General features: G+C 38.0%; 1 protein-coding gene across 1 annotated transcript; it reads left to right on the top strand.

Moving 5' to 3' along the window:
• The first annotated feature begins 17,179 nt into the window (after positions 1–17,179).
• Positions 17,180–17,545, top strand: LOC122306317. Its single transcript, XM_043118750.1, has one exon. The coding sequence runs from the start codon at positions 17,180–17,182 to the stop codon at positions 17,543–17,545; it is 366 nt and encodes a 121-aa protein (XP_042974684.1).
• Positions 17,546–26,680: the final 9,135 nt, after the last annotated feature.

Here is a 26,680-nt window from a genome sequence, read left to right as displayed (position 1 = left end):
GCTTAGAGTTTCTCTAGCTCCTCCTTCTTGCTATCAAGCATCCTCTCATGGGTCTCTAACTCACGTGCCATATCAAAATGACACGTAGTGGCTTCCTCCTGGGACCTCCGTAACTCAGAGTCAACATCACGCAATCACTCCCTCAAGTCTGAAGTGAAACCCGTGTGCCCTACAAGGAACCCCACGTCAACCATGGGTCGAGGGGAGACTGCAAGAACCACAAGAAAAAACCGGTGATCACTAGAGTTGGGCCCCCCTGACCACTCACTACTGGTGTCAGCGGCCGGCCAGTGACCTGTTAAGAAAACATCCAGTTAAATCGCACAAAAAGTATTGGGAGAGTATTAGGATAAGAAAATCCTTGTTTGGGACCAAACCTGAACGAGAGTGCCTAAGGCACTTGCCAAAGGATGCCCAAGTCTGAGGCTCCTTGCAATGGTGGCCTCAGGCTCCCCTCCTCGACTCAGTTGACTATGAGAAGAGTAGCTTCGGTAGGCATTGGAAAATGAAGAGGCCAAGTGCCTCCCTCTTGGGGAAAGTAGAGCTGTGCCACAGACAACCATAGAAGATGAGGGAGAGGAGCGACCTTGCAAGGATGATGCCGACTCCCTAACCGTCTGCGGGTCATGAAGTAGAGCCCCCGAATGCAGAAGAGCAGTTATCCCTCTCCCACCACTTCGTGGGTGGGGCTTGTGGGTGGAAGTCCTCGTGGAAGATTGACAAAAGGAAATGGGGGCATCATCATCATCGGAATCTGACTTGTCTGGGGATTAGCTACGGCTTCTTTCCTTTTCCTTCTACTGGGGGACTAAAGGACCGACCGCTGGCATGACAGACAACCGGTAGGCCTCAGCGGGATCGAAGACTCAGCACGATGCAACTCCACATGCGCAGGAAGGTACTACCACAAACTGCTCTTGCTCAGCAACATGTTGTACCAGACTTCATCCGGGTGGGCAGTGACCCACTCCCGTACAATCTCAATAAGGTGGGTCTCCTTCGGTGTAGTCGGCGACTTATGGAGCTTCCCCTCAAGCACTACTTCCCAGTTCGGTCGAACAGGGTGCTTTGTCCCGTAGACTGCCCCTGGCATAATCACCCACCCGACACCAAAAACAAAGAAGAAATGTTTGAAGTCCGAGATCCTCCTGTCCTATTCCCGCTCAAGGTAGACTAAGGGGTAAACAAGAGCATAATCACAAAGGTTACCTCTCCTCTTCGATGCTAAGTGAGTGAGGAAAAACTCCCTACCAGTGAGGTTGAGCCAAGTGTCGCAAGCTTCCTCTAGGGCCTGCCGCAAATCACGTAGCAACCCACTAGAATTCTCCAGGCGTTAGGGAGGAGTTGGGTTGGTGCCGCGCTGACCATGTCCAATACATTGCACACTGGAAGTCAGAAGGGCAACCTAAGACCATCGCCAAACATGGAAAGGAATAGCACCACCTTGTAGGCATACCCCTCGGAGTCCACAACTCCTTCATTCGGCTGCAAAATATCAAGAATAGTGCATTCCAAGATGCCAAACTCTCTCCTCAAGTTTCCCAGGTCGGAGGAACCATCGTGGAACGCCACGAAGACCCAACAAAGCCTTGACCGTCTGTAGGGGCCCCAGCTGCCCTGTCCTGGAAGACCCAGCGGCCCTGTGGTCTCTTGAGCCCTTCGAAGCCGAGTGAGTATACTTTTTGAGAGCCATGAAAAACAGAGGTCTCGAGCAATAATAGAGCAATGCAAAAGGTCTGGAAGAGATAGACACCCAACCCGCCTCAAGGACTATATATAGTGGCCCAAGAGACAGTTCGTATGCCTGAGCGATAGGGGCAGTGTAGTCACCCAATCCTGACGAATTTGAAGCGACAGATAAGGAATGTGGTAAGGGCAGTTTCAAACCACTGAGCACAAGAAACGACGTGGATCACGATGGGCGTAATAAAGAATCTATTTGAGCATGTTACTTGAAGGGAAAGTAAACAGCCAATCCTCCAGATCGAGGACCCAACTGTGCGAGGAGCCATCACCACTGGTCTCAGGCATCAAACAGCGAGGAAGGGAACACACCAGAATTCTGGCCAAATCGTGCCAGAAGCTGAGAAGCCAATAATCGCTAGAATTTCCATCGAAATCTTTCAATAAGAATTTCTAGGATAACTGTTAAGGGGAAAATTCCCCCCCTCCCCATAAGTTCAACCCAACCCAAGCAGGCATGGCATCCAGCCCAAAGCCAGATCTAAGCCCGTTCAGCTCCGAGCCACGTAACAGCGAGTACCCTAGCCGAAGAGGACACGGGTCAAGCTGACAGGCCGAGTGGACCGTGATTTAGAGGGCACTCAACACCCTTATCGCCATGGAAAAAGTAACACACCACCTAGATGGGCCAACACAATCTGACGCCCTCCTCAGGCCAAGCCGCATTAATTGGGCTCTGGTAGGGGCCACTTGAGGAAGCAGGGCATGTAGCTCCCAACCCTTGAGATATGTATAAGTACCCCCTCGAGCACGATAGAAAGGTAAGCTAAAAAAAGAACTCCCCATCTCCCAAGAGTTTTCCTCTAGACGAGACTAATTTAAGCATCAGAGGCTCCATCTGGAAACCCCCCGAGCTGCTGGAACTGGGAGTGATTTTGTGTGTGCATGTAAAAGAAGGCCAAAGCCCCCGCGAAGTCCAACCCAAAGGCAAACGAAACATGACACTAACATTACGTACAGTCTTCATTTGGGAACTACAATGTAGATTTAGGTAATGTTATTTTTACAATTATAAAAATATCTCTCATAAAATTATGTTTTTTCTCATTTAATAAAAAGCATGTACATACAATCTTCATTTGAGAACTGTAAATAGAATTTTTCATCATATAAATTAGTGGAATATGACGCATTGCCTAAACAAATTTTGGCCGATTAGTTAGCTTTTTATTCTTTTGAATAATTGATTCCTCTATTTCATATATCATTATTAACAATTAGATCTTTTATATTTTTAAATATTAAGATATTCTAACCATGACTTTATATTTTTTCTAGAAAGAAGATTTTGTTGTTTAAAAACTCATCTGATAGACTATCTTAGAAAAACCAAAGGATTTTAATTCAAGAATAAAAAGTATGATACATTGACTAGCTATCAATAAAACCCACTTAGAAATTTAGATTAAAACAATAGAACATAATTATGACATTGTATATTGAAAAATATTACAAATATAAAGAAATATGAAATCGATCGCATTGGGTGGCAAGAAGGAATTGAGGCACTTAGGAGAGGTGTCCCCTCTCTTGACTGCCAAGGTTTGAGAGTAGAGTATCAACCTAAATAACCAAGCAGGATCTAAAATCGCCCACACTTTGGGTGGCGATTGGTCGCCAAAGTTCAAGCATGGAGCATCGATCTAAGTAAACAGACAAGATCTGAAATCGACAACGCTGAGAGTGAAGGGGGAACTAGGACACTTGGGAGAGTAATTCCCCTCGGCGCATGTCAAGGTTCAAGAGTGGAGCATCAACCTAAGTAACCAGGTAGTATATGAAATTGACTGTGCTAGGTGGAGAGGATCGACTGGGGCACTTAGGAGAGGTGTTCCCTATCTTGATAGCCGAGGTTTGAGCGTGGAGCATCAACCTAAGTAGGCAAGACCTGAAATCACCCACACTCTGGGTGGCGAAAGAGGACTTGGACACTTGGGAGAGGTGACCCCCCCAGCGCTTGTGGAGGTTAGCACGGAACATCAACCTAAGTAACAGGTGGGATTTGAAATCGACTGTGTTGGGTGGTGATTGGTAGCCAAGTGAGGTTGTTGAGTCATTCAGTTCGCATATACACCCTCATTCATGGAAACTTCACTTTTATTATTCTCATCGTCAATTCTTTACATGGGGGGTCACCGAATGTGGACTTGAGCTCGTTGAGTTCCTTGCCTTGTAGCTTTTGCACATAGCATTCCTTTGCCACCACTTGCTTGCCGCACACCACTCCTACACCATTCTCCATTGGAAACTTCATCTTCAGGTGGTTGGTCGAGGTGACTAGTTTCAAGTTGTTCAGCTTTGGTCGCTCGATGATGGCATTGTATAAGGAGTGGGCCTTGACTACGAGGAAGTTTGCTATAATGATCGTCGTGAGCCTTCCTATTTTGACAGTGATGAGGAGTGTTATAGACCCCAGTGGCTACACTGCCTCACCGGAGAACCCCATCAGTGGGTGGGAGATGACCGTAGCCTATCTTGGTCAATCCCCATTTTGGAGAACGCCGCCCAAAAAGGATGTCGGTCGAGCTGCCATTGTCTACTAATATCTTTTTGGTTGTGTAGTTGGCCACTAACATTGTCACCACCAGGGCGTTGTCATGTGAATAGATTACTCCCTCACAATCATTGTCATCAAAAGAAACAATAGGCGTCTTATTAGTTCGAGCTTGCTTTGGTAGCCTTCAGACACTGAAGAACTCTTTGTTCCTCACCCTCAAGGCACAAGCCTTCCTGCTTAATGTTGAGGCACCTCCACTAGTGAGTCCCCCTGCAATGGTGTGGACTTCTCCTAGCGGGATGTTGTTCCGGTTTTGCTCTAGCGAGCTTGCCTCTTTTCTCCTCACATTTCTCCTTATTGGGCTCTCACTTCGCCGACCTTTTCATCTCGGCTCCTATCTATCTTTGCCTACCCACTTGGAGGGCATGCCTATTCGTCTATACATTTCCCCCCAAACTTCCTCCCAAACATCCTCATGGATCTTTTCCATGAATTTCCTTCTCAAGATTTGGCTATCTTCTATCTGATGGCCCTCCTCCACATGGTCAGTGCAGTACACGTGGACTTTTTGATTGTAGTCTCTATCCTCCCGCGGGCATCCTTCTTCCTACGTCTATACATGCATGCTCGTGTGCACTTTCCTCGAAGAGGTGCCACCATCGCTTCTCTTCCCACTTTAACCTTTCTTTGCCCATCTTTCGTTCTCATGTGTTTTGATGCTAGTGCTCCCTCTAAGGCTACTTACAACCCACTGCACCAATTTACCTCAGGGCAGTCAAGGCTTGGAGGGTGTCCTTGGTATCGACTAAGTCGTCACCCTGATCCATGAAGTCCCACAAAGTCGTCGGGGTCTTTCGCATGATTTCTGCCATGAAGGGGCTCAGGGGTCAAATGCCACCCAGGAGTGCCGCCAGGGTGATTTTCTCATCTTGGTCATTAGTGGCCATCCACTCCTTATTGAAATGGTACAAGCATGCCTTTAAGGTTTCTTCCTCCCTCTAATTTATCGTCAGGATGTAAGCAATCGGTTGTCTCATTTTTCTACTAGACATGAACTAAGTCAAGAATTGGCGGCCAAGTTCTTTGAAGCAGTGGATGGTGTCCAGTTGAAGGGCGTCGAACCATGCTCAATCAAAGCCTTTTAGTGTCAGAGGGAAAGCCTGGCACACTATCTCCCTCGGGAAGCTGTGCAGTGTTGCGTGAGTCTTGAATGTTTGTAAGTGCTCAATTGAATCTTTCGACTTGTTGTACATCTCTAGCGGGGGAGCTTTGAATTTTGGGGATAGCGGGATGACCATCACTCTGGCGCTGTAGGGTTGGTCTGTGTCGCTAAGTAGCTAGTCCATGATGGATGACTCTCTTATCTTCTTTGTCATCTCCTCATACTTGCCTATAAGGCTACGTAATTCATTGCCCATCCCCTTGCATTCCTCATCTTCGGGTGGTACCTCGCCAGTGTTCTACAACTCCTCTTCCATCTGTTTCACAAGTTCCTACATTTCCATGAACCTTTCTTCCATGCTTATTGATGTAGACTCTTATTCGAAAGTTGCATGGGAGGGTGTTGTGGCTGGCATACAAAAGTCATGTTGACTTTGTTAGGCTGAAATAATATCATATCCCACAAACAACTCCAACTGTTGATGCGTGTTTTATAGCCGCTAGGCAATGACGATGCTCCTAGACTTGCAAGGTGGAAGGAAGGTTGGCAAGAGGAATGTCCGTGTCACTTCCGATACCAAAGTCAAATTCTCCGAGGGGAGCCAAGGAAGCAAGAAGCTATGGAGAGTTAGAGAGAGATATTGGATGTATGTGTAACCTCCTTCTCTTTGACAACCTTCCTTTATTTATAGCCGAGATACCATGTTGGATCCTTCTATCATTGCAATGATCGTATTCATCCTGGGCAGCATAACGTCTCATTTAATGTGGCTGCTCTTGTCAGCTATAGGAGTCCTATCTCGGGGCTAGCCACTTCGAACTGCATTCAATTTAGTGGAGCTAGAATCATAGTCTATCTATTCCTCATTAATGCATTGTGACTGAGGAGCGGTTGGCTTCCTTCCCCCTTCTTGGGCCCTTGGGTTCACCTGGGCCTCCCCCCTTGCTATTCCCTAGTCTTCCTTGCTATGGGTCTTGGCCTTGGTGCAGAAGACTCCAGCCTGACGGAGTACAGAAACCACATTTCCAAAACTCATGGAAATGTGAGATGGGTTAAAGGCATGTAGGTTACTACATACCAATGTCCTTGGTCTTGAAATCACTCAGCTGTTTGATATTACAATGATCTCAATACTCTATAATCACACTACAGAAACTTATTATTGAACTAGTTCTTATTGTAAAGATTAGGTTACATAAATAAGTTTATGTGCATTGGAAACGTCAATGATTTCTTTAGAACTTGATTTTTTTTTTTTTTTTTTTTTTTTTTGGGTTTTGTACAAACAAAAAACTTTTAAATCAGATGTGTCCCATGTTACCATTGACTATCGAATTCAAGCTCTTTGCTTAGGCTCTGAAAGTAGGGCATACCCCGTGCGGTAACGGAAAGGTCTGCAGTAAAAATATTACTATTGATTTTGTACATATTATATATATATATAAAGTCTAGCGCGCAAATATTTTATAAAATAATAGACTTTATTATAAAAAAAAAATGTAAAAAAAATATCTTATTTCGGATCAACATTTTTACGAAAGACTTCTGCTAAACTTGTACACGTACATCTAAATTCTATACCTAATATTACTCCTAAAGATAAAAGAATTCAACAATCATGAATAAAGTAACATCAATACAATGAAACATGCGCCGAAAGTACTGAACAAACATCTGCAATGACTTTTACTTAAAAGGGTAGTGCTAGTTGCATCAAACTTTGACGGTTAGGCGTGTCTATTAATATAATTTTTTTAATATATTTAAATATTTTTTAAAAATAAAAAATATATATTAATACATTAAAAATTTATTCTTTAATCTTTAAATAAAGAAAATAAATTAAATACATAAATAATTAAAATAAAAAAATAAATTCAAACTACCTACAAACATTTACCTTCGACAAAACCATTCAAGAACTTTGAAAAGATGGGACGCCAATATTCAAAGCTCTGGGAAAGAAAAGTCAGCCTTAGAGAAGGTTAAATACGTGGTGCGCACTCATGTAGGGTATATATATTTTATTTTCAGCAACAAGTATGGTACTTGGGCTAGTTGCCACGTTGCAATCACGTCATGTATGAAACCCACTCTTCTAGGGATTGAGCACCATCCACTCTAAATTTGGAAAATGAGTCCTGCCCCATATTTTTACATAGTTTTAAATATATAAGCATCGTATACTCTGATTTTAAAATGCAATTCTTCTATATACAATCGTCTCAGGTAAACGTTGTATAGTCAGTGGCATGACATGACAGCTAATATTAAAAAAAAAAAAAAACGAAAACAGGAGAAGACGCTCTGATTGAAACCCATTTCATTTATCTGGTTTCCCACTTTTCTTCCTCACCGAGACCAAAATCTCACAGCATGCAAAAACAAAGAAAAACCCTAGCCCTAACAAACAGCACAATATATTTGTATAGATCTTCCCACTTGATCTAATCAAAATTTGAGGTAAGCTCTCACATACCTCTCGATTTCTCTCAAATCCATTCGGGGCTGTTCGTTGTTCATCCAAATCTCTCAACTCTAGAAACATTGTGTGGAAAACTCAGAAGCAAAGAGCTGTCAATTTTTCTCGGAAAATTTTGTTTTAGAGAGAGTGTTCAAAAATAAAGAATCACTATTGGGATTTATTTTTTATTTTTATTTGGGTGAGGGGTGCTTTTTAGGCGCATGGATGATTTGAAGAAGACTATACTTATATTGTTCGATGTATCGAGTAGCATCGATGACGAATTGAAAAAGAAGGCCAATGATTACTGCAATGAAATCAAGGAAAGGTCCTCGATTTGTAGTATTTGTTTAAAAAAAATTGTACTTTTCAAGCATGGTCGAGGTCCAATTATGGTGTTTACAGACTCGTCAAGACATTATTTGGAACCGCTATACTTCAATGAGTCCTGAGGAGAAGTTTTTCGTTAGGAAATCAGTATTTTCAATGGCATGTTCAGAGCCTATCGATGATGAGAATGTTGCTAGGGTATTAGAGAGTCCTGCATATATGAAGAACAAGCTTGCTCAGGTTTTGGTTACTTTGATTTATTTTGAGTACCTGTTAATTTGGTCCTCCATCTTTACTGATTTCTTGCCTCATCTGAGCAAAGGGGCTGTTGTAATCGATATGTTTTGTCGGGTTTTGAGCAAAGGGAGGCTAAACGCAAAGGGCAAACGAAACTCACTGAGAAGAGGGAGGCTTGGTCGCGCGATTCAAGACTTTCAAAACTCACTGACTTGTGCGGGTTGGGACTGAGAGAACAAATGGCAAGCTCGATTTAGGACTGAGAGAGGAAAGGGGCATCGTGGTGTGAATTACAAGTAGAAGAGAATGAAGAAATGCAAAACGCAGCGTTTTAATTTTTTTCCAAGTCAACAATCGTCAAGTCGTTTACCTACCGCTTGAGGGCAGGCAACTGCAACAAGAGCTTTCCTTTAAAATGGAGGATGCTTCTATACAGCTCAGCGCCTACCCTTCGACGTGTTTTTAGTGAATTAATAATTTTCTAAACATTTTTAGATATTTAAAAAAAATACAAATTTACTAATAGTCAATTTTTTAATCTTTAAGAAAATAAAATTAAAAGAATAAAAATAAAATATATAAGCAGTCAAATTGAAGAGGTAAATTCTGACGATTTAGTATCATTTTTCTTTTAAAATAGTGAAATCCATTATGAAAAAATATAAAAATAAAATTTATTTTTTTAGTAAAACCCACTTTTTTTTACAAAAGTTTGCATAAGAATTACACAACTTAGATTTATACATAAAAGTACTCATTTTTATATGCCATATGGTGTACCCCTTTTTTTTTTTAAAAGAAGCTATCAAGCTTTTTCCATTAAATCAAATATGAAATACATGAAGGAATCTCCTCCATAGGAACAATTACATCAGAAATGACTAAGGCATCTTGTGCCAAAACATGAGCCATAAGATTACCACTTATCTTTACATGAGTGACAACCCATTTAACAAAACTCCTAAGTTTCATCTTGGCTTAAGAGACAAACATACCAAAACTGGTAAGCTAGTCCTCTTCTTTCCTCAAAACTTGAATTGTTTGTAAAGAGTCCCCTTCAAGGATGATCTTGGTAAGCCCCAAATCTAGTCCAAAACAAACTGCTTGTAGTGGCCCATACAATTCAGCCAATGAAGGAATATGGAATAAGCATTGATTTTCCTTTAAGGTAGCAATAATTCTACCCTCAGAATCTCTGACTACAATGTCAATCCCAACTTTAACTCGATTTTTGTCAATTATTGCATCCCAAGTAAGTTTATAAATGTGCATAGGAGGTGGCTGCTATTGGATATTGTTGTTGCTACTAGGTTCTGAAGAAACTATTTTCTACACTTCCAGTTCTTTCAGCATGTTTAAATTCTGTTGAGCCACAAACACCACTTTATTATGATGCTTAAAATCTTGGTTGAAAATGAACTCATTTCTCCTCCACCAAATCTGCCTTGCAACAACTGTAAACTCCCGTAAATAATTTGTATGCATAGAATCAGCAATAGCCTTGAGTATTTCCAAAAGGTTCAGCTTGGAGAAATGACTCTTTTGCAATATCTTTGAACACTGACACCAAACATCCATTGCTGCCTCATAGTCCCATAGAGCATGTGTTGCTATCTCTTCTTCAATGTTACAAATTGTACACTTTGGGTGATCTACTATCTTTCTCTTAAAAAGATTAGATTGAGTAGGCAAAACTTCTAAGCAGGCCCTCCAAACGAAAACTCTATTTCCTAGTGTGACCTACAGATTCCAGAGAATTTTCCATACCTTTTTAAAATCCTTGTTACTCGAGGCTTGCCCTTTTGTTGCTTGCTTCAACTCCTGATGTATATGGTATGCACTTTTGACCGTGAATATACTTGTAGATGTTCCTTTTCATATCATCTTATCAGGACTACTAGATGAGCTCAATGGTATTTGAGCAATAATGTCAGCTTCTTCTTTGTCAAAAATTTGCTCAACTAGCTCCATATCCTATCTCTTATCACCTATCTTTATAAGTTCCTGAACCTTTGCATTGCCATTAAGATGTGAAATTGAGCTACGAAGTATTGATGGATTGCCTTTTGGAAGCCATTTGTCACTATATGGTGTACCCTATTGCATTAGAGATCGTACTATGTATGTGATATTATTTATTAGTCATTAGATTAAATTTTATTTAAAAAATTCAAAAAAAAATGACAAACAATCTTACATTTAAAATAGAAAACTAAAAATGATGTGTTGATAAAAAAAAAAAAGTGTTGATAAAGACAGTTGTAATGGCCATCCCAATATATACTATGAGTTGTTTCAAAATACCATCTACTCTTTATAGTGTGTTAATGTCGTGTTTTGTATGCCTTTGGGCCGGACAACTCAGCGGTCCAGACCTTCACTTGATCGGTATCCTGCAACAGGGAAAGGAGTGGCTCTCGGTGACCCAGGAAGCCTCCAATACCTAAGTCAATCTTCTTTTCTAGAAAATGCTTCAAAGGAAATACAAAAGTCTAATAATAGTTTGCTATCATGGATCAATCTCCTTACCTCGTAATTCTGGGCGTCCCTTTATACTCGGCTCCTCAAGTCAAAAGGCCATACCCTGTGTTCTAGGGAAGAAGGAGGCCTCTTCTAGAGCCTCCATTGCCATGCTATTTTTAATGCAACGTGATCTTCTGGTGTCAGTCATTTAATGCAACGTGATTGTTTGTGTTGAACCCAAGATTTCAAGTTTTGTGTAATTATATATTTACACATGAATTTTGATGATAACAAATGAATTCAAAGAATAAAGAAGTCTCAAGCTCAAGTTGTCTACACAATGGAGTTAAGCACATCAAGGAAACAAGCTAAGCAAGAAGAAAACAAGTTCACATTAAAATTATAGAGTAATGTTGTAAATCTCTTAAAAATTCGAAATTAAGATTAAGGCTCAAAATTAATATTTTATCATAAAGCATTAAAATACATTTTCCACATGTGCATGAATATTTTGAAAATTAAATTTGAAAATTTTGAAAGATAATTGATTGTCATCTTTTACATGTGCATACCTTGATTAAAGGGTTGAACTTTGAAAATATTAAAGATGATTGATTGTCATCTTTCACATGTGCATGTTTTATTTGAATATTTTCAAAAGTGATTGATGCTTTTTTAAACTTATACAAAAGGTAGATGATTTTATTTGAAAATTTTGAAAAGTAAAGTGTGCTCCTTTTGTCATATACAAAAAGTAAAAGATTAGGTTTGAATTTTTTGAAAAGGAAAGTGTACTCCTTTTGTTATATGCAAAAAGTAAAAGATTATATTTAAATTTTTTTGAAAAGGAAAGTGTGCTCCTTTTGTCATATGCCAAAAGTAAAAGATTAGGTTTGAATTTTTTGAAAAAATGAATGATGTTGTCTTTGACATGTGAATCTTTTTAAATTTGAATATGAAGTCTCATATGCCTATAAATAGATCATTTGAGAGCTTCACATTTACAACACCAAGAGCATACAACATTCATTCAAAGCTTTCATTCTCTTTTCTCTAAATATTGAGCCTTAATTCTTGTTCATTTTGAGAGATATAGTTTGCGCTGTATTGTTCTTATTTCACTCATTGAGGAGTGTTTTCTGATAACCTACACACTATCAGCTCTTGTATCAGAAAAAGAGTGTGTATAACCCTTGTGTGTGTAGAAAGTGTTCTACACGGGGAATAGTTGAATCACCACGTGTAAGGTGATTGCAAGTGTAGAGGGTATTCTACATGGATCCTTTGTAGCGGTGTTGTTCAAAGGTGTAATAGGTTTCTATCTCCACCTAAAGGAGGTTGAATAGTGAATTTAGGAATTCTCAATGGGTAGCTTGAGGCGAGGATGTAGGCAGTGGGGCCGAATCTCGTTAACATACTGAGTTTGCTTCTCTCTTACCCTTACTCTTTATATTTATTACTGTTTCATATTTTGTTTATATTTTATATTGTATATTTGATTTATAATTGTTATTTTTTTAAATATAACTCAATTCACCCCCTCTTGTGTTAGTCATCTGGGTAACAATTGGTATCAGAACTAAGAGCTCTATTATAAGATTAACTATCTTTTGAGTTAAGATCTTATGGCTAATATTGCAGCTTCATTTGGTGAAGGTCAATCTAGCAGTCGGCCTCCACTCTTTTGTGGAGATAATTACTCATTCTGGAAAGTTAGAATGAGAATATTCCTTCAGGCTCAAGGTCGAGAAATCTGGAAATGCATTGTAAATGGACCTTATATTCCAACAAAAGTGGTTGATGGAGTAAAGGTCAAAAAGGAAGAAGAAGAATTTGCTCGTGAAGACGATAGACTTTATACTTTGAATTTAACTGCTATGAATTTATTATTTAATGCTCTCAATGGAAATGAGTTTAATAGAATAATGATTTGTGCTACGGCAAAAGAAATTTGGGATAATTTGGAAGTAACTTATGAAGGAACTTCGCAAGTCAAGGAATCAAAAATTTATATTCTTACTCATGAATATGAAATGTTTAAGATGAATGATGATGAATCTATTTCTAGTATGCACACTCGTTTTACTAACATCATAAACAGCTTGACAGCTCTTGGCAAAATTTATTCCAAGGTGGAGATAGTAAGAAAAATTCTCAACTCTTTACCAAAACGTTGGGAATCAAAAGTTATAGCGATTCTTGAAGCTAGAGACCTCAAGAAGTTCGAAGTCAATGAACTCATCGGGTCACTTATCACCCATGAGTACACATTGAAAAGAGGAGAAGAAGAAGGAAAGCCAAAAAAGAGTTTAGCACTTAAAGTTGTTCCTCATGAAAGCGAAAGTGATGAAGATGAGGAAAATGACGATAAATATGAAGAAGTTGCGATGATAACAAGAAGAATTCAGAGGTTCTTGAAGAAAAATAGAATTTCTCCGAGAAAATCTTTCAAAAAGTTTTCCAAGAAAGATTCAGGTAAAAATGACACTTTAATTTGTTATAAATGTAATAAGCCTGGTCATATCAAGTCAGATTGTCTTCTGCTAAAGAAAGATCAAAACAAGGGCAAGAAAGCAATGAAAGCTTCATGGGATGATGATTCAAGTAGCTCAGATAGTGAAACAAGCAATGGAAAATCAGCAAATCTTTGTCTTATGGCTAAAGATGACCTTGAGGTAACAAATCTTGATAATATTGAAAATCTTTCATATGAAGAATTGCAAAATATTTTAGAAGAGGTATACGAGGAATTTAAAAAATTGGGTATCAAGTATACTGCTTTGAAAAAGAAAAATTCTTTTTTAACAAACGAAATTGATATTTTAAGAAAAGAAAGTATCATTTTGAAAGATGAAAATCTTGAATTGAATAAAAAGAAAACCGATTTAGAAAATATTGTTGAAAACTTTACGAATGGAAAAAGAAATTTTGAAAGACTTCTTGGTAGTCAAAGATGTGTTTTTGACAAAGCAGGTTTGAGATATATGCCAAAACAAAAATACAAACCTTATAAAAGAATTTTTGATAATCCTTCTACATCAAAGACTAATATTCAAAATTCTTTTCATAAAAATAATTTTATCAAAAAAAGATATTATTATAATCATTCAAGTTTTTCATACATGTCACATGCTATTTGTAATTTTTGTAATAGAAATGGTCATAATTATCATACTTGTCCTATTAGAAGAAATCATACAATGACTATTAGGGCCATATGGGTACCTAAAAATATTGTTTATTCTAATACTAATAAATAAATGACCTAAAGAACTTGGGTACCAAGAAAAATCATTTTAATTGTTTTTATAGGTATGCATGAAGTTATCTACAAGCCAAAACAAGTGGTTTTTAGATAGTGGATGTTCAAAACACATGACGGGAGACAAGACTAAGTTCTTTGATCTTGAAAAATTCTTTCTCATAGCCTGGGGTATATGGTATAGGAGGAACCAATAGATCTTTGAGGATAAAACTCTGCAACCTGCAACAGTTATTGAATAAGCATTGACTATTGTTGCTGAGTACAGGAAGTCAGAGATGTTAGGCAACAGAGGAAGATTCCAATTTGCTATTGGCAACCCCCTTCTCAAGGTGCATTAAAGTTAAATATAGATGGTGCCATTTTGTGAAGAACTGGATAAAGCAGGGGTGTGAATGCTGCTGAGGAATGAAACAGGTGAGGTATTGTTTTCTGCAAGTAAAAAAGAAAATGGTGTTACTGATCCAATGGAAGTGGAATTACTTGCAATATTGAGAGGGTTGCAATTTTGTATTCCAATGGGCATTTCAGAGCTTATCATAGAAAGTGATTTATTGCTTATGATTCAAGAGCTGAATGATGTAAGACAGTAAAGGTCTGCTTGAGGTAATTTGGTTCATGAAGTGCACGAAATGATGAAGAGGTTTTCAAGATGTTGAATACAACATAAGGGGTGCATGTCGAATGTTGCAGCACATACCTTAGCAAGATATGCTAAGCATCTAGATGATTTGATAATTTGGTGGGACTCTTTCCCTAAATGTATCTCACAAATTGTTTGATCAGAATCTTTAACGTAATATGTTGATGTTAATGGATATCATGTAATATGTTGCTATAAAAAAATAAAATAAAAAAATAAAAATGAAATTATAGTGTAATTTATAGCACAGTTATAATTATTATATGTATGACTAGCTAGCGAGTGAAAAATCAATGCATGCTACCAAAGCAATTAAATGTAGAAAAATTATATTCATCATCTCTATACACTAAACATTATATTTATTTATTTTATCAAATGTTTGGTATATGAATAATGAACAAATGAATTCAATTAGTAGTAGTCTTCTCTGAGCTTTCTCTGGAGAGAAAGGTTGGGTGAAGGGATAGTCTCGGCTGCTCTTAGAGTGGGGGAGGAGGAGTCTACTTTCAGGCAGAGATGGATGATCTAGAGGATAGGTGGGATAAACTGCACCTTACGGAGGAGGAGAATGCTGTGATTGATCTTAATGCAGTACACTTGGGGAGGGTGAAGGCAGAGGGAGATAAGAGTCTTGTAGGAAAACTGATCTCAGATCATAAAGTTAACAAGGAAGTGATTAGATCTACGATGAATAAGGTTTGGAGATTGGCAGGTTCGTTCACTTTTCATGATATTCTTCCAAATCTGTTTGTAGTAACTTTTGACAATCAGAAGGATCGACAGCGTGTTCTAGATGGAAAACCTTGGTTGTTTGACAATCAACTACTATTACTGAAACCATTTGATGGTTTTACCCCTCCGCAGCAGATGAATTTTGACTATGAAGCCTTTTGGGTGCATCTGAGTAATTTACCTTTGGCCTGTATGAATTTAGAAGTTGGAACTCAGATTGGAAAAACTATTGGAAATGTAAAAGAAGTAGACGTACGTGAAGATGGGATAGGATGGGGAAGGTATTTGAGAGTGAAGATTGAATTAGACCTGAGGAAATCAATAGCTCGGGGAAGAACTGCGAATGCGCTAGGATCCAGAATTTGGGTGCCTTTGAGCTATGAAAAACTTCCTAAAATTTGTTTTAAATGCGGAAGATTAGTGCATGGAGCAGAAGGATGTGCAGGATTGGATGGGAGGGGTGGTGGATCTCAATATGGTACTTGGCTTCGAACTTACCACACAGATAGGGGGAATACTTCAGAATATAATAGAAATAAGTCCAAAGAAAAAAATGCTGAGGAAGTAAGAGAGTTCAATTGTGGTAGTATGGGTGAGGGCGGGATGTCAAATGCAGGTTTTTCAACCACACCAGTGGATGAGGCTTTTGAGGATGAGTTGGTGGATGTTTTAAAAAGAAATAAGGGGCCGGATGTAGCAAAGAAGGAAGGGGTGGATAAGGTGTTTGTAGAAAAAACTGAGAGAAAAGAGATAATTGAAAATGCAAGTAGGGATGGGATGGATGATGCTCGATTTATGACAACTCCTGATGAGGGTCTCTTGTATGCTGAACTTGAGTCCAATTCTCAGTTGCTTCTTCAGAATGATAAAGGAATGGGTGGAGGGAAGGGGGTGTTAGAAAAGGGGAGGTGGAAGAGGAGGGCATGTATTGTAGGAAAAAGTAATGTAAAGGAGGCCTCAGTTGGGGGCAAACGTAGTCTGAGAGGTGATTTTTCTGATGACAGCAGTGAGGGCATCTCAAAAAAGAGTAGAAGGGCTGCTAATGTAGGGGATGAAAGTGTGGATTTGGGATTGGCGGAGGCTGCTTGCCAGCCCCGCCAACCATTATGAAAATACTAAGTTGGAACTGCCGAGGGCTTGGGAATCCTCGGACAGTTCAAAATCTTCACCTATTGGTGAATGAAAATAAACCCAAAATGGTCTTTCTAATGGAAACTAAGTTAGGAGCAAGCAGGTTTGAAGGTATAAAGAAGAGGTTGTGTATGGAGGGGTGTTTTGTGGTAGAGGCTTTGGGTAGAAAAGGGGGATTGGTTTTGATGTGGAACCAAGAGGTAGAAGTGGAGATTCTTAATTTCTCCCTTTACCATATTAATGCTATAGTTAAAAGTGAGGAAAAGAATCTATCATGGATTTTTACTGGTTTCTATGGGCATCCTGAAGCAAGTAAGAGAAGAGGGTCGTGGAAGCTTTTGTCATTACTAAAGCCTTCACCAGAGCAGCCCTAGTGCATCATTGGAGATTTCAATGAAGTTGTTTGTCAAGCAAAAAAGGTGGGAGGGAAACCTAGACCAGAAGCCCAAATGGAAGATTTCAGAAAAGTTTTGGAAGAAAATAGTATTTTTAATTTGGGGTGGAAGGACAGTATGTATACTTGGAGTAATAAACATGGTGATAATACTTTTACAAAAGAAAGGCTGGACAGAGCAGTTGCAAACCCTCAGTGGTCTGAATCCTTCAGATTTAGAGAAGTTGAGGTTTTACCAGTAGCACAATCTGACCATAAAGCCCTCCTGCTTAATATGAGGCATGAATTGACAGTGCAAAGAATGAGAAGGAGAGTTTTCAGATTTGAAGCAAAGTGGATTCGAGATGAAGAAGGAGAGCTTGTGGTAGATGGAAAATGGAAGAGATGGGTAGTAGGTGATAGTTTCTTAAAAAGAGTACAAGGAAAGCTGTTGAGCTGTCAAGGGGACCTGATTCGATGGAGTTCAAGAAGAGATAAGGTGTAACAGCCCGCTAGAAATTCAATTGTGAAATTTCTATTAACTTTAGGAATCTCGTGAAAAACCCATAAGTTTTTACGAATCCATTAATCGTATAGGTTTTTGTCTAACTACATAGTTAGTGTTATTATTTACTATGGTATCAGAAGTGTATTTTTTATTATTGGAGATAGTTAGAAGTGTCAAAATGTATTATGATTTGTGCCATTAGATTCGGAGGGTTATTTAAAATCTTATGGCACAATAACATTTTTTCATATTTTTGGACAAAACGTCTGTTCAAAACTGTAGATATTATTAGATAAAAAGAAATATCTTGAGGTAATTTTCGTGAATATTATTGGGTAAAAATATTTTGAGTTGATTTTTATAGATATTATTAGATAAAAATATCTTAAGTTGATTTTTGTAGATATTATTGGATAGAATATTATGAGATAATCTTTTATAGATATTTTGGGTAGGAGAAAACCACACTCAACTCTCAACTCCAGCCTTATCACCTCCCTTATCTCGTCCATAAATGTGTCCAGCCAGCACCCATGAACTTATCTTCAATTACTCCTTTTAATAAAAGATTATCAAACACTATCTCTCGGACAGATTTTAGGAGATCTTTTGCACGCCCATTTCGAAGCTGTTGTAAGTGTTTTATCATAAAGTCTCCTCATATAAGTTGTTCCTTTTTGAGTCTAGTTTACATGGACATCTTATTTTCCCCATTTGAAGATCATTTGGTCAGTCAAATATTGTGTAAACTATAGAAAGGTCATTCTGGGAGATAAACTGGAGAATATGTTATAGTTTGGAGTTTTTGACCAAGCTAATGGATAGATATTGGTCTGAAATTTTTATGGAGTATTGTTAACATGTATATGTGACTATTGGTTGAGGATTTTTTCATGATTAAAGATTTTGATGAAAGATGTTCTTAGATTTAGAAACTTAGAAACTGGAAGAAGAAAAACAGTTTCTGTTTTGAGAAAGTTTAACTCTTTGGTGGTCTAAACCTATTCTAATGACTTTAATAATTTTATTGGAAGATCCTAAGTATCTTATATACATGTTATATTATTATTTTAAAGATATTTGATGTTAGTTTCAAAGATATGAAATTTTATGCAAAGAGATATTCAAATAAGCCAAAGTGTGGATATTCTTGGCTAAATTTATGTTTTGGTTAATTTCTAACCATGTGATTTTGAATTAGAAGCTTATATATGTTTTAGGACATCTTTTTAAACCATGTGATGGTTTGGTTTGAAGATCATATATTTATAAGTCATAGATCAAGAGATTTATCAAAACTAGTTGAGGAAAAAGTTTCTGTTTTTGGACTAAGTGTAAAACCAAAAACTCCAAATGTTATTTTGTGATTTTGGTGACTTTGGTTTGATGATTTAAAGCATGGCTGATGTTAGGATGATATTATGAATATGTTAGAAGTAAGATTTGATTTTTGAAACTCTTGGAGATGTTTTGATTTAAGGTCAAAACTTGTGATTCAAGTGCTTGGATCTTTTTACAAAAAAGTTTGGTGTTGATTATTAACTTTTTATAAATGGATGTTTTAAGTATGGTTTTGAACTTAGGATTGGAAGATGTTTGTTGTAAAATTTTGGTTTAAGCATGAGTTTTGAAGTTGAAAAGAATTGTAACAAAAAAAAAAAAATCAAGGGAAATGGCCTATGGATGTTTCGACCATAGTGTGTTTTCCATAGTTGTATTTTGTTTTAAATTTTTCTGAGTTGATATTTAAGTTTAGGACAAAATTTACATGAGGAATGTAAATTTTGGAAACTTTTGGAGTTAGTATGCAAAATCCTTAAGTTATGGGTAAAACGGTCATTTTCCCACATGTAGAGAGTAAAATGAAAATTTTACTCTTTAAGTTAGTATTTTCCATATTTCAAATTATTAGTGATTTAGTTCTAACTTTTAGAATCACTAATTACAGTTCCTCGTGATCGCACTTGAAGTTTTATAAGAAACGCGGAGATCGAGGTAAGTTAGCTTTTAACTTACTAGCAGTCTACTGTGTATGTGTGCTAAGTAAAGGAACTATAGTGTATGTATGTATGTTATCATATATGTCATGCCATGCTAAGTTATCACATAATTATCTATTATACAAAATTTATTCTGTCATCAATTTTTATCTGTTACATAATATATTCTGTCATGTATTACTGTACATTACAAGTATGTCATGTTAAATATGTTGTCTATTATATGTTATGCCATGTTACGAAATGTTTCTATCTCAAGTTGGTCATGTATTTCAAGTTATATTCAAATCAAGTTATGTTACGTCAGGGCTCCAGTCCTTTAGTTTTCTAGTCACGTTTCATCTTGAGTACATTTAGTTTGTGTAGAATACATGGGGCCACAACAACTGTGGAGTATGTATTTACACGTAGAATACATGGGGCCACAACAACTGTGGAGTATGTATTTTTCATGTTAAGTCAAGTTTGCGTAGAATACATGGGGCGACAACAACTGTGGAGTATGTATTTACACGTAGAATACATGGGGCCACAACAACTGTGGAGTATGTATTTTTCATGTTAATTCAAGTTTCAGAGTAAGTTCATACTAAGTCAAGTTCAGTTCATGTTTCAATTTAAGTTATGTCAATTATGCTTTAATTATTTATGAATTTGATTATACATTTATGCTTTTACTGTCATCCATGCATCATTAGCATGTGTGAAAGTTTTTTGTTAACTTGCTGAGATTTGAAATCAAATCTCACTGTGGTAGTCCCAACTACCATTCCCCTCGAATGGTAGATCTTGTTACAGGACCTGAAGGAGGATCAGGAGCTGACCAACTAGACACAGTCGATTGAACGACGGTGCGTCGTTAATGTTAATATAGTAGTTAAATTACTACTTGTACGATGGAGTTGCATCTCCAGTACTTTTGGATCATAACTATTTTGGACTAGTGTTGTGATTTTAGTTGTTCAATAGGTTTTTATGTATGGAGTATGTTTTAAGCATTTGGGATATTTTCAATTTGGTGCATAGTATTGCTAAAGAAAAAAAAAAATTATCCGCTGTGAATATTGCATATTGTTAGATGCATGTTAGGAACATTGCATCTTATATGTCATGAACGGGGGCAGGTAACCTTGTGTTGCATGTCTCGACGCTTCAAATTTTCGTTCGATCCCAAATGGAATTTGGGGGCGTCACATAAGGACTTTGGGGCTGCTATGAAACAGAAAACTGAAAGGTTAAAGATTGAGCTAGAAAATGAAAGCTCTCATAATATTGAGTTGATCAAGCAGCTACAAGGAGAAATGGGGCTCTTGTTAGAGCAAGAAGATTTAAAATGGAGACAACGGGCAAAGAGAAATTGGTACCAGCTAGGTGACAAGAATACAAAATTCTTTCATTCCTGTGCTAGCCAGAGAAGAAAAAAAAACCAGATTAAGGAAGTATTGAACTCTCAGGGAAGCAGGGTGACTAAAAAAGAAGAGATAGAAGAGGTTTTTTATGAGTATTTTAATGGTCTTTTCTGCTCAACACAACCTTCAAGGGCAGCCATAGAAGCTTGTATTAGAGAGGTGGAACCTAGGGTGTCCAGCGAGATGAATGCAGTTCTTTAAAGAGAGTTCACAAGAAGGGAGGTGGAGGAAGCTTTGAAACAGATGGGCCCACTGAAGTCTCCAGGTCCGGATGGGTATGGAGCTTGTTTCTATCAAGCTTACTGGAGCATCGTGGGGGAGGAGGTAAGTAAGGCTGTCCTAAGCTTTCTTAATGGGGAGGGCAATTTAGAAAGGGGTTTAAACTGTACTCATGTAGCTTTGATTCCTAAATAAAAACTCCACTAGCTGCTAGTGAGTTTAGACCCATTAGTCTTTGTAACGTGCTTTATAAACTTGTTTCAAAGATACTTGCAAACAGGCTGAAGAAAGTGCTCCCTGCTATTATCTCTAGCAATCAAAGTGCATTTATCCCGGGAAGACTCATAACTGATAATGTTATGATTGCCTATGAAACCTTGCACACAATGAAGACAAGACAAAGAAGTAAGGTTGGTAGTATGGCTCTCAAACTTGATATGTCAAAAGCATATGATAGGGTAGAGTGGTCCTATTTGGAGGCTGTGATGAGAAGGATGGGGTTTGGTGAAAAATGGATCTCTTTGATCATGAGATGCGTGACAACAGTTTCTTACTCAATACTTGTTAATGGGGAACCTGGAAAGATTATTAAACCTACTAGAGGAATTAGGCAAGGGGATCCCATCTCCCCTTACCTCTTTATTATCTGTGCAGAAGGTCTTAGTGCCTTGATAAACTCAGCTGAATCAAAAGGGGACATAAGGGGGGTGGCTATAGTTAGAGGAGGAATGAGGATAAACCACTTACTCTTTGCGGATGATTGTGTGATTTTTGGAAGGGCAAAGATTACTGAATGGCTAAAGATTCAGGGTTTATTGACAGTATATGAAGAGGCCTCGGGTCAATGCCTAAATCTGCAGAAGACCACTATTTTCTTTAGCTCAAATACTGCTGCTGCTACTAGAACACAGATCCAAAGGGTTGCTAGAGTTCCTGTTTGTGGGAGTTATGAAAAATATCTTGGTCTTCCAGCTATTGTAGGGAGATCAAGATACTTTACATTCAGAAATCTAAAGGAAAGGATCTGGTCGAAAATTAATAGTTGGAAGATTTCTTTTCTTTCACAGGCGGGAAAAGAGATCTTGTTAAAGGCAGTAGCTCAAGCAATTCCTACCTTTGCTATGAGTGTCTTCAGTCTCCCTAGAAGGTTGTGTAAGGAGATCTCATCTCTTTTGGCTAGATGTTGGTGGGGACATAAGCAGGATGATAAGAAAATTCAGTGGAGGAGTTGGTTTAAAATGGGAGAATCAAAAAAGAATGGAGGGTTGGGTTTTCGAGACCTTGAAGGTTTTAATAAGGCTATGCTTGCTAAGCAATGTTGGAGATTGTTAACAGATCCAAATGCTTTGGTGACAAAAGTTTTGAAAGAGAAGTATTTTAAAAATGAGGGCCTCTTAGAAGCAAAGTTGGGGTATGGTCCTTCTCTTGTATGGAGAAGCTTGTGGTCCTCTCTAGATTTAATTAAAGAAGGGATGTTATGGAGAGTGGGGGATGGCAGCAATATAAAAATCTGGAAGGACAAGTGGTTACCAACCAGAATTACTCACAGTGTCCAATCCCAAATTAAAAACCTGTCAAGTGATGCGAAAGTACAACAGCTTATTGATAATGACACAAGGGGATGGAAGAAAGAACTCATTGTCGACACTTTCAATGCAGATGAAGCTGAGGCTATTTGTTGCATTCCTCTGAGTAAGTGGGGTGCTGTAGATAAACTGGTGTGGGGTAGTTCACAAGATGGTAAATTTTCTGTGAAGAATGCTTACCATCTAGAACATGAAAGAATGAAGAGGAGAATAGGGGAAACCTCGGTAGGATGTAATCCAGGAAATGGATGGAATATGATATGGGGTTTGAATGTTCCAAGTGTGGTAAAACATTTCCTGTGGAAGGTAAGCCATGACATACTTCCCACTAGACAGAATCTGTATAAGAAGCATGTTGTGGAGAATGATAAATGTCCTATCTGTGAGCTGGTGCCTGAAACAACTATGCATGTAATTTGGTGTTGTCCTGCCACAACAGATGTTTGGGCAGAAGAAGGAAGCCCTGTGCAGAAATGGAGTTGTCTTGAAACTGATTTCATGGTTGTTTGGGATAAGCTGAATTCACAGTTGAAAGGGGAGGAGGTTGAGTTGGTGGCTTGCATTATGAGGAAGATTTGGCTTAGAAGAAACTCATTGCTGTTTGAAAAAAAGTTTGATGACCCGAGAAATATTATAAAAGCTGCAAGCTGTGGATTAAGGGAGTTTGTCTCTGCTCAAAGGGATCAACAGAAGGCAGTTGTGAAGGGGTCGAATGATAAAAGGATAACAAAATGGGAAAAACCTGCAGGTTGGACAGTTAAGGTTAATTGGGATGCGGCTGTAGATGCAAAGAATAGAAGGGTGGGTGCTGGTGTGGTTATCAGAGATTCAGAGGGTGAGTTATTGGCTTGCCTCTGCTCCATCTGTGATCATGTACAGAATCCGTTGGTGGCTGAAGCCTTGGCTTTAAGGAGAGCTGCAATTCTAAGTGTAGAAATGGGTTTTTCTTCAGTAATACTTGAAGGGGACTCTCAGTTGATTGTTAATGCAGTAAACAGTGATGAAGAAATTTGGGCTGAGTATGGGAATATTATTGAGGATGTCCGAAAGGTGTTGCTTGAAAGACCAAATTGGGGCGTTAAATTTGTGTATAGGGAATCAAATGGTATAGCACACAAGCTAGCTAAACTAGCTTTTACTTTTACTGATGAAAGGGTATGGATAGAAGAATGTCCAGTAGATATCATACAGGATATACAAAAGGAAAAATACTGTAATGGCTGAGTTGTATTAAGTTTCTTTCAATAAAGGTTTGATTGATGATTTCAAAAAAAAAAAAAAAAACAAATGAATTCAATTCGTTTAAAAAGAATTCAATCACACAAACATTGAGAGAATGTTTGAACTCCATAGTTCAATACATTAAATTTACAGTTTTTTTTTTCTTTTTATTTTGAAACTCCGATGCATTTCAACCATACATACATACATACATACATACATATATATATACACACACACACTAGTAAAGGCACACACGTGCATTGCACATGGGCCTAGTTACAAAAATAGAGAAATATTCTTAAATATATATATATATATATATTTGTAAAAATATGTAATAAGAAAAAATATATTCATAAATATAATTATGAAATGTAATAGATGCTAGTAGCTAACAAATTTATATTTTTATATATATATTTATATATATATATATGATAGTAAATTAGATCTTAGTTGTTTACATATCAATCCACAATGAACAAAAAAATAGAATTTAAATCCATACAGATTTGCAACACGGCATACATTTATAAAAATTAAAGTAAACCTAATACAAACTTCAGACAAGTTAAGATTTATATAAGTTTGGTGGATAAGCAAACTATTGAAATTTAAGTAATAGTTTTCTCAATCAAAGGTATATATCATGTCAGTATTTTATCTAGTTATATAATAAAACCATTGAAAAGTTTGACCAGAACAAATTTTTAAGAGTTTATACCCGTATTTAATGATAGGATTGATGAAGAGGCCATTGAATTTCTTTGATCCTGTTGTGCAATTTGATCTACCTTTGTACCGAGATAGATGGATCTATCTTTCAAGGTGTGTCCAATTGAAAAAATAAAAAAATAAGCAAAGAAATGATTTTGTTTCAATGACCTTTTATTTTTTTATTTTAGACAATTTTATTAACCCCTTTTTAATAATAATACAAAACATCAATTGAATCTTTATGCTAGTCTCTCGCAACCGTTTTTCCCGCCCTGGAGAGCGATTGAAGAGAAGTGTGAAGTCTTCTTTCTCTTGAGAGGAAGAAGCGTCTGGTCTCTTACTTGCATTGGTGAGCAGAGTACTGAGTTGGTTGAGTAACAAGCAATGGAGGAAATAGAGGAGGTTTGGAGGCGACTGAAACTGAATGATGAAGAAGACTGTCCGATAGAGATACAGAAGAAATGGACTGGTGTGATGCGAGGGAAAGGAGATCGCAGTCTGATAGGGAAAATTGTTCTGGAAAAAAGGATCGAAAAGGATACAGCTAGAATTATGATGGAAAGAGTGTGAAAGGTAGGTAAGCCTCTGGAATTTCAAGAAATTGATAGAAACTGTTATGTTATCACTTTTGTTTCTCGTAGAGATAAATTGAGAGTGATGAATGGTTGTCCGTGGTTGTTTGACAATCACCTATTTGTTTTAAAAGAATTTGATGGAGAAACTCAACCTAGCATAATAGATTTTGATCATGCATGCCTATGGATTCAAATGTTGAATTTACCACTGAGCTACATGAATAAGATGATGGGGGAAGTAATAGGGAGATCTATGGGGGAGGTTGTGGAGGTTGATGTTCTGGAAGATGGATCAGGTTAGGGTAGATGTCTGAGGGTGAAGGTTGAATGTGATTTGAGAAAACCTTTAGCCCGTGGAAGAACAATTGTAGTGGATGGGAAGAAATGTTGGGTACCTTTTCAGTATGAAAAGTTGCCGAGGATGTGTTTTAAATGTGATAGAATAGTCCATGAAAAGGAAGGTTGTAAGGAGAGTGTTGAAAGCTCTGGCCAGTATGGTGTTTGGCTTAGAGCTATACCTCAATCAAGAAAGAATACGGTACAGAAAGGGGAACAGAAAGAAAAAGAAAAAAGAGAGGAGAGGGAAGATCAAGGGAGTCAGAATTTGAATACTGTGAAGGAAGATGGGGTATTTCAAAAGGATGAGATTAGAGAAGAAATGGAGGAAATAGGAAGTAAAGTGAGAAAGGAAGAGATCAAACTAACTGAGACTCAGGTTGGGGAACCACAATCTCCAGACCTATTGCAAGATGTGAATAAGGGGGGGCCAGGTGGGACTGAAAAACAAAAGGAGTTCCAGGTTCTATATCTAGAAATGAGCAGTTAATTGAGAATTTGTGTGTAGGTGAAGGGAATGATAGTAAGAGGGTCTTGAGATGGAAAAGGAGAACTAGATCTAGGCCTGAGTCAGGTAAGACTTCTAGTCACTCCTTGATAAAAAGAGGTTTTGAGGAGATTGAAGAGTTCAGTGAGATGATAGTGGATGGTAAGAGGCTCAAGGGTAATTCTGAGATGGTTTGTATTGAGAACAGACCAGGGGTGGTGGCTGCTGAACAGCACCACCCAACATTATGAATATTATATGTTGGAACTGCCTAGGGCTTGGGAACCCTCTGACAATTCAGGACCTTAGCCTGTTGGTTAAGGATAAGTGGCCCACACTGGTGTTTGTTTGTGAAACTAAAACAGAAAGCTATAAAATCTCAAATTTACAGAGGAAGTTAGGCATGGAAGGATGCCTTGTGGTGGATTCTGATGGGAGGAGAGGAGGTATGGTTTTGTTATGGAGGCATGAGAATGCAGTAGAGTGATTAATTACTCAAGTTGGCATATAAGTGTCATGGTTAAAGGGGAGAAGGAAGGAAAGGATTGGCAATTCACAGGTTTTTATGGGCACCCTGAG

This window comes from Carya illinoinensis, chromosome 4 (assembly GCF_018687715.1).
Source record: "Carya illinoinensis cultivar Pawnee chromosome 4, C.illinoinensisPawnee_v1, whole genome shotgun sequence".
Lineage (NCBI taxonomy): Eukaryota > Viridiplantae > Streptophyta > Magnoliopsida > Fagales > Juglandaceae > Carya > Carya illinoinensis.
Note: the sequence above shows the minus strand (reverse complement) of the source record. Positions and strands in the feature narration are given on the sequence as shown.